At 55.6% G+C, this 12,630-nt stretch overlaps 3 protein-coding genes across 3 annotated transcripts; 2 read left to right on the top strand and 1 right to left on the bottom strand.

Annotated features, from left to right (window-relative positions):
* Positions 1 to 4,791: 4,791 nt before the first annotated feature.
* On the top strand, positions 4,792 to 5,772 carry EsH8_III_000605 (bZIP transcription factor; the record flags this gene model as incomplete). The annotated part of the gene is made up of 2 exons (XM_083262330.1): positions 4,792 to 5,596; positions 5,648 to 5,772. 2 exons carry the CDS (start codon positions 4,792 to 4,794, stop codon positions 5,770 to 5,772), a joined length of 930 nt encoding a protein of 309 aa, XP_083122817.1.
* A 3,166-nt stretch (positions 5,773 to 8,938) lies between these two features.
* On the bottom strand, positions 8,939 to 9,990 carry EsH8_III_000604 (mitochondrial 54S ribosomal protein uL4m; the record flags this gene model as incomplete). Its single annotated transcript, XM_083262329.1, has 2 exons — positions 8,939 to 9,720; positions 9,786 to 9,990. The coding sequence occupies 2 exons, from the start codon at positions 9,988 to 9,990 to the stop codon at positions 8,939 to 8,941; spliced, it is 987 nt and encodes a 328-aa protein (XP_083122816.1).
* A 362-nt stretch (positions 9,991 to 10,352) lies between these two features.
* On the top strand, positions 10,353 to 11,768 carry EsH8_III_000603 (mitochondrial 54S ribosomal protein mL38; the record flags this gene model as incomplete). Its single annotated transcript, XM_083262328.1, has 2 exons — positions 10,353 to 10,887; positions 10,957 to 11,768. The coding sequence occupies 2 exons, from the start codon at positions 10,353 to 10,355 to the stop codon at positions 11,766 to 11,768; spliced, it is 1,347 nt and encodes a 448-aa protein (XP_083122815.1).
* Between the last annotated feature and the right edge of the window lie 862 nt (positions 11,769 to 12,630).

The raw sequence follows: 12,630 nt of genomic DNA, 5'->3' as shown, positions 1-12,630 counted from the left end.
GGGCACCTTTATCCAATCGGGCAATTCGCTGTTGGTTTGGCAGGCTGATTCGAGTCCACTATCCATCTTGATGGGTTATGAACGAGCCACCATAAGAGGTACTTTGTGGACCTCTCCTCCCACACAAGACGCCCTGTTTCTTCAGACCCTTTTCTTGCGTCGTTATGATGTCATTTAGGCCTCGTTGCCTGTTTTCCTGACTAAGTGTGCAGCTTCTGGTCGATCATTGGGATCTCGCGATGGACCAGTGCTTCAAATTGATCGCTCAACCCGGTGTTTTCTGCCCTGTGACGGCTGGATAACAGGGGCAACACATTATGTCGGCGCCTTTCTAGGTATGTAAATTTTCGTGGCATGATATTCGAAGGCCGACGTTAGGACGTCGGTGGTTACACAACGACTCTACTGCCATGTGGTAGGTTTTTCATTGCTGGTTATTCGCAATGTCGGGCTTCTGATAACATCCTCGGAGAAACACACTGTATGAATGTATGGAGGGCCATCAACAGTGTCCGTGTATGGGTTCTAGGGAGAGGATGGCACAAAAAATAACATTAAGTATTTTTATTTCCTTTTTTTTCGAAATAAGAGAAAGTAAGATAAAAGCAAGGCCCCATCATCAGTTTCCCAGGTCCTGACACGGGTCGAGGTTCATCGTGGATTGGCATGCAAATCTCTTTCCAGATCAGGGACCCATCGGCCTCGGCGATGCATGTCAGGCTGGGAAGAAACCTGAAATGTTGGACACGGCAATGCGACGGCTGGTCCGGGGCCGAGCCAAGACCGGACATGAGTCGGAGATGGACGCGGCAACTACTCCACCCTGATATTGGAGGTGGGCGGGTTGGGTACCAACCTTGGCGCGCTGTTTACCATCTTACAACCCAATGTTGGTGCAACGCACATCCCATTGATTCAAGGTGGCCGTAGATTGAATCTTGTGTCTAGCCTGTGGCTCGTCGTAAATCGGATTAGACGTTGAGCAGGCAGCGGCTCAGTAAACCGGCGAGGCGGGTGTATGAGAATTTCAGGGTCCATTGCCGGCACCGTAACGCTGCAGGGAATGGCTTGTAAACCCGGGCAAGGTATTCACTTGACTGGGGCTAGCCAGACGATCACCTGGCGGGAAAACAGGGGAGTTCTGGAAAGTTCGACCAGTGCGAACACCCTGCATGAAGTTGTTGCGTTTGTATGTTGCATTTTCAGCTGGAGCGTGTAGCTCAAACCAGCTGAGTAATAATTAGGACAGGCGGGTTGAGGCTTGGAGCTGCCGTATTCTTCCCGGGCCGCGGCTATGGATGCAAGACACGGGTAGCTGGAACGGAGTGCTAGTCATGGCCCTATCACGCAACGAACCCGGAGAATGTCATCGGCGATCTGACATCGCGATCGTGATTTTTTCGTAACGGGGAGAGCAGTCGATTGCGATGGCGATGGCGACGGCGATGGTCGTGACTGCCATCAGTTGTTGACGCTGTGCCTGGTGGCTTGAAGATCATGCAGCAGCTTACACACACACCTTGGGCCTGCCGGGCTTGCCGGACCATCTTTGAAATTCTTCTGGGACGGAACGGGGATCATAGGTAAGTGCATAAGCGAACGGCAGCACATAGAAGCATCCAAGATGGCATTGGCACTATTACCTCGTAATATATACTATGTAAGGTTCGATGGCGCTGTGAAGGAAATGATTCCGCGGAACAGGGCAGGTATCTTGGTGGTGATGGTGGGGTAGTCAAACTCGGGACGACTAACAACGGCGTGCGTGCCCTGGCTGGACAAGCTCAATCTGTTTTGGGCTGTTTCTGGCGGCAGACTGCCCCTCACTTCTCCACCTTCGCTCCCGAGCTTCCCCCCTTGTTTCTTCTCCCTGCGGCTGCCAGGCGATGCCACAGACCACACCACGTCAGCCAAAGGGAAGCAGATCCGGGCGCTCCAGCTCCATGCGTTGGTTCCCGGGCGGTGTCAGAGCTACCTGCCAGTCTCTTACACCTGATCCTCCTTCCAGCCCTCCTGCTCGCCGAGATGGTCGGCATTGGCGCGGGCCCTGGCCTCATGGGGAGGGACGGGACACGTCCTCTGCAATCCGGCAGGCTTAGTGCGGAGGGCTACCAGCTACTAGTTATTACCTTGTTGTTGTTATGTGTGGACTGTATACATAACACAAACCGTGCCACGCACTGCTCACTTGCTAGCGTCGCAAAAGCTCAATGTGCCATTTATTTTGTGAGGCTAGACAATAAGGCCCAAACCTTGAGAGGCAAACCAATGCTAGCAAAACGGGGAAGGCGAGGGCAATTGTTTAGTGGCATTCAAAACACCGCATGGAATGCGGCACTTGTGTCGTGTACCGCAAGAGGGAAGAGGAGAAGGAGGAGAAGGAGGAAGAGGGAAGCGCTGACCAGAGCGCATGTACTGCGCTGCGTGTGGGAGCTGCTTCGGAGACTTTGATCCGAAAAGAGGAGATCGGTTGCAGCGTTCCTGTCGACATTAATTGGCCCCCCCGAGACCACGGCTCCCAGGCGAACCGGGAAGGGGGAATGGCAGGGTATCGGGCGGTAGGCATCCTGGCTGAGGTGCCGTTGGAAGCTAAGGTAGATACGTAGCTACCTCTAAAAAGGCAGGTTTGGCAGCCCACTATTAATTACGGCGCACCAAACTCGAAGCTTGGGACCCGTCCAGCTCAGCACAATGAATGAATGACATGCCGGGCTGCACAGGTAGGCAGGTCTGGGGAGGGGAGGGGAGGCACGGCGCGAGGTGAAGCCCCGCCGCCGTCCAGTGTCTTGCAGTCAAGGTATCCGTACCCTGCTCTCAGCTACCATTGTAAGGCAAAAAGGTGCTGTCGCTGCATGAGCGCGCATACCTCATACCTTTTGCTATGCACCTCACGGCCAGGACAGCAGCACCCGCCTTGTGTACGTCCATGTGAGAGCTGCATCGGCTGTAGCTGTGCGCTTCTTCTGTTGAGGGGGACGAACCCAGACTGGCAAAGCACACACACGTACCTGCCTCGCTACCTTAGCTTCCCTTACCTACATAGTGTAGTGCGCAGTAACTCAAGGTAAGTAGGTGGGTGACTTGAGCCAGACTTTGCCGGAGGTGAGACGAGGAAAGCAGAAATGGGGTAATGCGGGCAATGCAATTGTGGAAGCTTTCTCATCGCTTTCCCACCTCTCCTCACTTTAAGCCTTGAGGCACTGAACTGTCTGTCCACCAACCTACCTACCTCACCTTCTCGACGGCACAAACCTCGTCCCCTTCCCCTCCCTTGGACTCCCGCCTGCTCCATGCTTTCCACGAGCTTCAACCCTCCTTGCTTTCATTACATGGTTTTTCCGCTTGGCATTTCCGACGATCCCTGCTCTCTCGTCGACGTCTTGCTCGTGCGATTGTGACTAGTGTACGGCCACGAAGCCTCCATTGCCCTGCAAGCAGAGCCCACACCACCACCTGAACATCCTTGCCCGGTCGATGGGAATACGTTACCGCGCCCTCATCTCGCTGCACCTGGCAACACGGCGATAGCGTGCCGGACGTTGGCGACCATTGAGATCCTCGACCATAGCCTACGAAGCCAACCGCTATCACCTTGCATCCGGCTTCGTCCCCTCGATTCACTCGCTGTTCGACGATACATTGAACACGCTGCCGGCTCCGCACCTGGCCAGCCATATCGCGACAGAGAACGGGCTCAGCTACCGTTTCCTTGCCGTTGGCTCATTCGCCCCGGCCTCCCACCGCAACACCCGTCGTTTTTATCTGCCTCATTGGCATTTTCCGACAGTGACATTCTTCATTGGTGCAAACCAGTTAGTTGCCCGTGGTCCAAGGTAAGCAGATCTCAAACCTTCATGTGTGAACCCCGCAAAGCCCTCCTTCACATTCCTGGGCCGTTTCTCCCAACGTCCGTCCCTTCACTACCTTCCTCCGAATTTGCCGTTTGCGCCTAGCAGTGTCGTTACCAACTCGCCCTCCCGTGGTGGGTTACTTCACCATTCCCCTCGGCCCCTTGAGCTTGCACCTGGGCCTGGCCGATTACCCACGCTGCCCCATCTGATAGCGGCCCCTCCGTTTCTGCGCAATTATCAAGGTATTCTCGGTTGCTCTTGATAATGCCTGTCTGGCAGCTCCACTGAATCGTCCACCCTCATCCTGCATCATCGGTCCGTCACAAACCGGCCTTGTCCCATCTAGCCATCATACTCTTTCCTAGTCCAGCTCGCCCCTTCTCTACTGGTCTTAGTAAAACACTGACCAATGAGCTGTAGCTCAAACACCAAACTCTTTCTCACCACAATCCAATAACCCTCGGCTCTGACCACAGCGACAGACACCACCATTACCGAACGGTGCCCCATACACTTCCTGGGTCCCTTGCCGCGTAGCGAGTCCGCGGTCTCGTCCATCGCCAAGTACACGAAGGCGTCGAGATCAGTCTGAGACTCTGGCAGCAGTCTCATCTTGTGTTTCCTTGGGGGGTTTCCTTGTGCCCAGAGTCCTCTCCCGCCTTCATCTTATCATTTCCCGTCGCAACAGCAAACTTGCTGCCAGCCACGCAGCCGTCACCGGCATTGGTATCCTGCAATAGCGCAGTCGACGCGCAAGCCAAGTCTTTACCTTCCGCGCAAACCATTTGGCACTGCAATAAACCGGGTAGGTCAGCGCACGACAACACGCCCGTCCGATCAGTCACCTTGGACCAACCAACGTTGCCCTGCGACCGGTACGAATCAACCCAATAGGACTTGAGACCATCACTGGCTCCAACCCGGCTAGGCTCAGTGGACCATGAATACCCCTCCCAGCTTCTTCAATGATGCGGTTGATGTTGCGACCCCAACTAACGATGCCTTCGCCAGCGACCAGCCCCGGACACTGTTTCCAGATTCACCCCCTCTCGTCCCGCAGGAAGGCACCGAACCGTCGGACATCATGTCGCAGGATCCTTCAGTATACATGCCCATGCCAAGTGCCTGGAACCCACTGGTCTCCGACATGCCATCGCTCTACGGCCATCACTGCCAGGCGCACTACACCACCAAACAAGAAGACGTGGAAGACAGGCCAACGCTGCTAAACGTACCCTCTGCGTCAACCTCCCAGTCGAGCGCGAGAACCGGGTCCAATACCTCGATGCAAACGCATTCCTCAAAGTCGAGCAGGACGACGGATCCTTCCGATGCCAGTCCGCCGAGGAAGAAGGGAAGAAAAGGCAAAGCTCCAATACCCGAAGATGGTGACGGAAAGCGCGACAAGTTTTTGGAGAGGAACCGAATAGCAGCAAGCAAATGTCGACAGAAGAAAAAGGAATGGGTCTCCGACCTACAAGAAACCAAACAAGGGCTGGAAAACCAACATGCTCAACTGCAGATGGAATACAACGGACTGGTGGATGAGGTTACGCGTATGAAGAACGAGCTCATGTCCCATGCCAACTGCCACGACCCGAACATCAACCTGTGGCTCGAGAATGAGGCTCGGCGCTTTGTCCAGAACAGCGCAGTGCGCGTCAAGAAGCAACATATGGATGCCAGTCGAATGGTTGGTGACAGGCCGCTCGGTATGGGCGGAGGGTATAGACCATCAATTGACAGTAAGGAACCTCATCCTGAGCCACGGCGTCAGAGATATTGACCAATCCCAGGCCACATGTCTCTGATATCTCCCGCACGCTCCGAGCGCGCCATGACAAGCATATCGCCAAGATCTGGAAGTAGTGCGGATATCAACTACGACCACATGCCGGATAGTGCCTTTGAACAGGCGTAGCGCGCTTTTGTGGAGGACGATCCGGCATGAAGATCAGGGGGCTGTGCCAAGGAGGTCGAGCCGGCAGGGTCCCCACTATTCAGCGCATTCACTATCGTGAACTTTCCATGTTAGGAGTTGGGGTGGGATTTGGGACATAACCATGCTATGAGAGATGACTTGGAAGGAAGGTAATGACAACCGGAGGGCCAGGCGGGATTTTTGAGCGGCCAGGCAGGGGGCCAAAGCCGGGACTGCGACCTGATACCCTGGAGGATGTTTGGGTTGTACACTTTGAGATGAATCCCATGAGCCGGACTAGCAGATTGGGATTCTAATAGACAAAAAAAAAACCTTGGAGTCGCAAAAAAAGAAGTAGACATGGCTACTAGCCAGATAGCCATTTTCTTTTATATTCCAAGTGCCAAGGCATCATTGTACTGCTTGATAAGTCGGAGCTGGGTTGCCGGTTTCCAGCTTCTCATATCAAGGTGTCACAGAACAATGGTGTACCAAAGGTCTTAGTTGTACGCTGAGAAATGTCTCGAAACTAACCAAGTTGTATATGCCACATGGTTCGGCTGCATCAAACCGTTTGCTAGGCGGTCTTCGTTCCCTTGATGCCGTCGAGCAGTTGCTGTGAAGCAAGCAAAGGGGAGCGATCTTCGGGTTCGGACTTGGACCAGCTGATCAACGACGGTTCAATGCACAGTCCAGGCATCTGGGTTCGTCTTCGGGGAGGAATGATGCTTAGTACCTGGAGAGACTGAACGGCAAATGAGGGCAAATCCATTCATCGGACGGAGGGCGGAGGGGACGCGGTTCTGATCTGATCTCGGCGTTGTCAAGTCCTTGACGGTATGTTTCCCAGGTGTAGTTGTCGAGGGCAAGGAGCGTAGTGCACGACTGATTGCTTTCGCAGCTGTGATCTCTCTTCAAACTCAGAGCGCCTTTGGAAAGCAGACATTTTTAGGGTCGGGCACAAGGTTGTTGCTAACGTTCTCGATGCAATGGTGAGAGGATATGGCAAGCGGTCGAACAAGTTTGAGACGAAGGGTAAAGGAGAGAAAGCTCGGCGAGCGATACACGCCACGATGCCGAGAGCATGCCACAAAGAATAAATGAAAGAAGAGAAAACTTGAAGGGAATGGTCAAGCCGCCGCACAGGAGAGAGCTTCGGGTAAAAGGTAGAGAGGTTTGACAAAGGGCATCGCCCCCCCTCGAGCTCCAAGCTCCAAGCTACTACGTCAGGTAGCTCGCGGAGTTTGGCCTGCACTACGTCAGTGCTGGCTCCTCCCCGGCTCCATTCGCAACGCAGTTAGTTGGTTGAGGAGAGCGGGCCCCGCGGGTGGTGGTAAGTCGACCGGGGGGGTGAGTCTCGCCCAACTCCTGCCATAAGATTTTGGGCGCTGATTAAGAGGCAAGGGGGATTTTCAAGATATCGCTCCGGAGAAAACAGCAATCTTGGAGCGGGAAAAAAAATCAAATCAACAACAGCAGATACGGGTATGTGGGGAGGGCTGAGAGTGCCCGGACTGGTTCAAGGAAAGGAGGGTATCGAGGACTCGGGGAGGAGCTACCAAGCCACTTTTGCCAGACTACACCATTTCTACGTCACCGATGCTTTCAGCCGTCAAGTACCCCAAGTTCCCCCCTTGAGACGTCTCGCGGGGCAGGAATCAATTTTTAAAAAAAAGAATGAAAATAAGTCTGCGAAAGTCCAATGGCTCGCCTCGGGCCAGAATGGGGCCAGCTGCTTGACTGGAACCCTGGGTAAGGTGTGCGTTCGGCGTATCGTTACTTCACTACTGCAGGCATCTGAGCGGGAAACAAGGATCTGATCTGGCCCTGCAGGGTTCTTCTCGAGAGGGAGACGGAGGTTCCGCAACTGGTCCTCATTCTCCCCCGGGGTGAGATGCTCCAAATTTCCCGAGGAGAGCTCCAACGACAAAAAAGGAATTTGATCACGTATGTTAGCTCTGCCATGAACGTTGTATATGACACGGGTACGAGGAACAAAGCAAAGTCGACTCCTAGGGACTCCACGCGGTGGTCAATGGGAGGAAAGTGAGAATGCAAGGCGAGAGCAGCAGCGTCTGCGCGCGCGGTGGACAGGGCATGGGGTATGGGTAAGCGGCGTGGCCTTGGACGAGAAGCTTTACCGTGGTTCGTGGTGTCGAGACACCGGGTTTTGAAGGGGACCAAGAACGAGAGAGCTGCCCGCAATGACGTAGGGGGTGCGCATGGACGCCGTTGCGCCGTTGCGGGAAACTTGCGCGCAATTCACATTCCGGGCCGGGTGAGAACATGGCCCCGCCACTCTGCCCATCGGGATTTATGGAGCGGGAATAGGCCCGGGATTTTCGGGGTGAAAAAGAGAGATTTATAAGGGCGGACGGAGACGACTGCAGAAGAAGTTACCGCAACAAAAGTTATGGACTGGTAATAAGAAACCGATATGTAGGTTTCTGCAGTCATTGGGCTTCGAGAAAAGCATGTATGGTTGGTTGCCCGAGCGAGATGGGAAGAAAGGCGAGTGGGATTTACATGTCGTTTCGTTGGCTGGGTGTATGTGGGCGGGCTCCCTGCCTTGGACCGGGCAATGTACCCGTCCCTGCCAGGTTCTTCTGACGCCAAATGGCGTATGAGGGTTTCCGAATGGAGGTAAAGCTGAACATTTTGGGCTCCATAGCTATGAAGTGGGATTCCTCTTAATTTTTTTTTTAATTTTTTTTGCCGCGCTGCATTCTCACTTCTGTGTGCATTTATGCGTTTTTATGTTTGTTTCTGCCGGCTTGCTGGTCCTGAATTGAGGCATCGGCACGAGTTCAGAGCTGGTCGTGTGAGCATGGCTGGAGAAATGGCCCACCCCCCTTATTTATCTTAACCGCGCCTGCCCATCGCTTTATGTAAAGCACTCCAACCCTGCGGGACCAGACCCGTCAATTGGGAGAGATTTCGACCACCTCTCCCAGGCGTGATGATGCTTCTTGTTCTGTTCGAGTCAATGTAATCCTATTGGGGCGGTTACATGGGTTACAGAGTGAATGGCAGTATGTGCCTTCTATTGCTACATGCCGGAGAGGCGCCCTCTAATCAGACAGTCGCTGCTCCTCGATGATTGGTGTTACACGATATCCACAGATTTCTTTCCTTCCCCTCCCCCTGCAAGCTCTTCGTGAATACTTTACGAAATAAGGGGCTCGCCGACCGGCGGACCGCTCCTCAATGCACCGTTAATGAAGATCTTGCTCACCAAATCGCTCTGGTGCGACTCGATCATCTCCTTCAGCGCCGCCCGCTCAACAACCAACCGCCCCTCCTCCAACAAATCCTTGACGTCCACGTCGTTGACGTCCAGACACCTGCCCTGGTCTCCCGCAGCCTCCATCGTCTGATACAGCCGCGGCTTCTCGCCGTTGGTGATAAACAGCGTCCGGCCGTGAGCCTTGCCCCACTGGTTGGCCTCGAGGACCTGCATCATCCACTTGCGGCGGTACTCCTCGGCCATCTGGGGTCCCATGAACCCTTGCTCGGCGAGGTTTGTGAAGTCCAGCGGCAGGGGCAGCTCCATGCCGTCCTCGCAGACGACGAGCTGGCCGCGGCGGTAGCGGTAGCTGAGGGCGGTGCGCCAGGCGACATCGTAGACTTTGCGGTTGAGGCGCGTGCTGAAATCACGGGGCTTCGGGCCGTGGGAGACACCTCCTCCGCGGCGGATGGGCGACTGTTTCGTGCCGGCGCGGGCGCGACCGCTGCCCTTTTGCGGGTGGATCTTTCTGTGCGAGCCGCGGACCTCCCAGCGAGTCTTGGTGCTGGCTGTGCCCTGGCGGGTGGCGTCGCCCTCGTACACGACGGCAAGATGGAGGAGATCGCGGCGGAGGGGGAGGTAGAGGTGCTTTGTCGAGAAGGACTCCAAGGATTGGGGCTCGAGGGTCGGGAAGGCGTGAATTGTAACGGGGACGGAGGTGGCTACGAGAGAACACGGATTAGCAATGATTATACGCGGCGTCTGCGACCGAGTAGAGAGAGCATACTTGGTGTCCAAGCTTCCGTCGGTCTGGGAGAGGTGAATGCGGAGGTGGTGATGCCGGGGAACGGCGCCTCGGTGGCCATAGACCTCGTGAAGTTGGATGAGCCCAGGAACGATGCCGCAGGGCTTGCCGTTCTGCACGCCGTATGCGAGGACAGGGCCAGGCCCTTCATGGCCTCGCTGAGGCTCCTGACTCCCTTGCCGGCCATTGTGTATGCGGTCGTCGCAATGGTTCGGAGTCGTTGATTTCGCGATGTTCGAAGGGCTCGTCGTCGTTGGGATGGAACGGCACCCTTTAGCAGACAACACGAAAATTTGGCCCGTCCTGTCGAAGAAAGCTGCCAATCAGGCGCCGCTAAATTCGGGTACGTACCTGCCGTGCGCCTGTTAGATGGGAGCTCCCTCCCCTGTCCGGGGCGGGATATTCCGTCCTCAATTGGAAAAATAATTATGGAGACCCGCAAAGTAGAGACTCTCGAAGCTTTGGTGAAAAACCTCCTTCAGAGCTTGGTTGGCCATCAGACGACAACCGCCAACCACACCCACTCCCCCCCCTTACAGTCCACACAAAATGTCGTCGTCGTGTAGGCAGGCCGTCCGGCCGCTGCGGCGATGCCTGAACAGCGTCGCCACCCCGCTGCCGATACGGAGGAGTCTGTCGACGACACCCGCCCCGGCGGCCGAAGTGTACAAGGTGTCGCGCGAGCGGCCCGAGACCGTAGACCCCAGCGAGCTGGACCCCAACACGGCCGTCGCGCCGTGGGCCGAGAAGGACCTCTGGAAGGCGGGAACGCCGCCTGTGGGATCGAGACGTCGCCGTTATGCCATCCGTACGAGTTCGAACCTGCCCTTCGAGCAGTTGCCCTACCAAGCCTTCCAGGAGGCGCGCAAGATCCTGGCCGCCGACCGCGAGGAGAAGCTGCGTTCCATTGTGGCCGAGACGGAGAAGATCAAGAGGCTTGAGGGCCTGAGTGCCGATAATATCAAGGGCGGGGAGAAGATGCGCCAGACGAAGTTGGCCAGTCTGCGCCACCACGTCGAGAGGCTCAAGATTTTGGCGGACATCAACGATCCTGCCGTCAAGAGGCGGTTTGAGGATGGTCTTGGTATGGTTCCTGGGCAGACTCTCGAGTGTTTCTCCTCCCTGCATTGAGTGCTGACGACCGTTTCCACAGGTGACATGAATAAGCCCATCTACCGCTTCCTCTCCGAGCGCAAATGGCGCTCCTACGAGGCCAAGATGATCGAGCAGCGTATTACCCAATTCAGCATCGTCCCCGACGTCCTCCCCAAGCTGAACCCCACCTACGATGTTCAGCTATTCTTCCGTCGTTCCAAGGTGCCACCAGGCAAGGTCCTGCCCAGCAACGTCTCCGAGGTCCCCCCTCGCCTGCGCGTCACCCCTTTTACGGCCGGCGAGCGCCTCGTCTCCATCGTGATCATGGACTCGGATGTCCCATCCATCGACACCGACGATTTCGGCAAGCGCTGCCACTTCCTCGCCGCCAACGTCCCCGTCTCACCCACCTCCACCTCCGTCCCCCTTTCCAAGGTCCGCGACCCCTCCCAGCTCGCTGTCCCCTACCTGCCCGCCTTCTCGCAAAAGGGCGCCCCCTACCACCGCCTCTCCGTCTTCATCCTCGAGCAGGCCCCCGGCCAGAAACTCGACACCGCCGTCCTTAAGGAGCTCTACTCGGGCCGCGACGGCTTCTCCCTCAAGTCCTTCCGCGACAAGTTCCGCCTCAACCCCGTCGGCTTCAACCTCTTCCGTAGCATCTGGGACGAGAACACGGCGGGCGTCATGGAGCGCGCCGGCGTGCCGGGCGCCGACATCGAGTTCCGTCCGACTCGCGTGTACTCCCTCAAGGAGCCCAAGAAGCCCCGCGGATGGGAGGCCAAGCGCCAAGGTCCCAAGTACAAGCACCTGTGGAAGTACACCAAGCGCATCAAGGGATTCTCCAACGCCCGGGGTTTGGTCAGGAAGTGAGGGGTCTGAGGACATTCGGGGAGCGAAGACGAGATGCGACGGGTCTGGCCACGAGGTCGAGCCAGGATACGACACAGCAGCGGATGCTGAAATCAACAAGAGGGGAAGAGAGTGTGGCCTTGTTAAAAAGTGTAGAATACGTGTACTTTATGTGCTATCATCTGGCTGTAGATGGGTGCAGTCCCAAGGCTGCGGTTGTTATAGATCACCTACTGTCAACTCTAAACCGTGCCGTCCAACGTCTTTGGGCTGTTGAGTGGGCTTGCAAGGCCATTCTGGGGTGGTGGCATTTGCCCGCAGCTTCCGATGCATGATGTGTGTGCGCGGCAGAGTCCATTCAAGATAAGTTCCCCGGTCGACCCAGGAGAGAGAGATGTCGGCGTGCGCCTTCTTCTCTTCAGCTGCGTACAACCATTGCCCGGATGCTCTCGAAGCCCCCTGTTACTTGCCAAAATATGAAGATGGGACGGCCCAGACGATGTTTTATAACGTGGGCATGCCAATTGGCCACATAATTTTGAGCACCAGGGACGGCCGAATAATTTACTCGAGAGCTGCCTCTCTCAGAGCCACATGTTGGTCCTAAGGCTTCAAGAATGGTGTCAAACAGTAATGATCACACAAAAGCGAAACACAAAATGGTATTAACAATTGTATTGTTGGTATCTGATGGCCTAATACCATGAAACTGTCAAAGGTAAAGCAGTAGTAATCCCGATCGACGGCATATTACCCGTCGCAACGATAAAAAACCGAAAGCTCATAACCCGAGTCTACCTAGACAACATCAGCGTTGTGATGTGTCGAAACGCCTCCCTTCGAAAATATTTCATGCTCGTGCTGCTGTAATATAGTCCGCTCG

This window comes from Colletotrichum jinshuiense, chromosome 3, assembly GCF_051148585.1.
Source record: "Colletotrichum jinshuiense chromosome 3, complete sequence".
NCBI classification, from domain to species: domain Eukaryota; kingdom Fungi; phylum Ascomycota; class Sordariomycetes; order Glomerellales; family Glomerellaceae; genus Colletotrichum; species Colletotrichum jinshuiense.
This window is presented reverse-complemented; position numbering and strand designations above follow the sequence as displayed.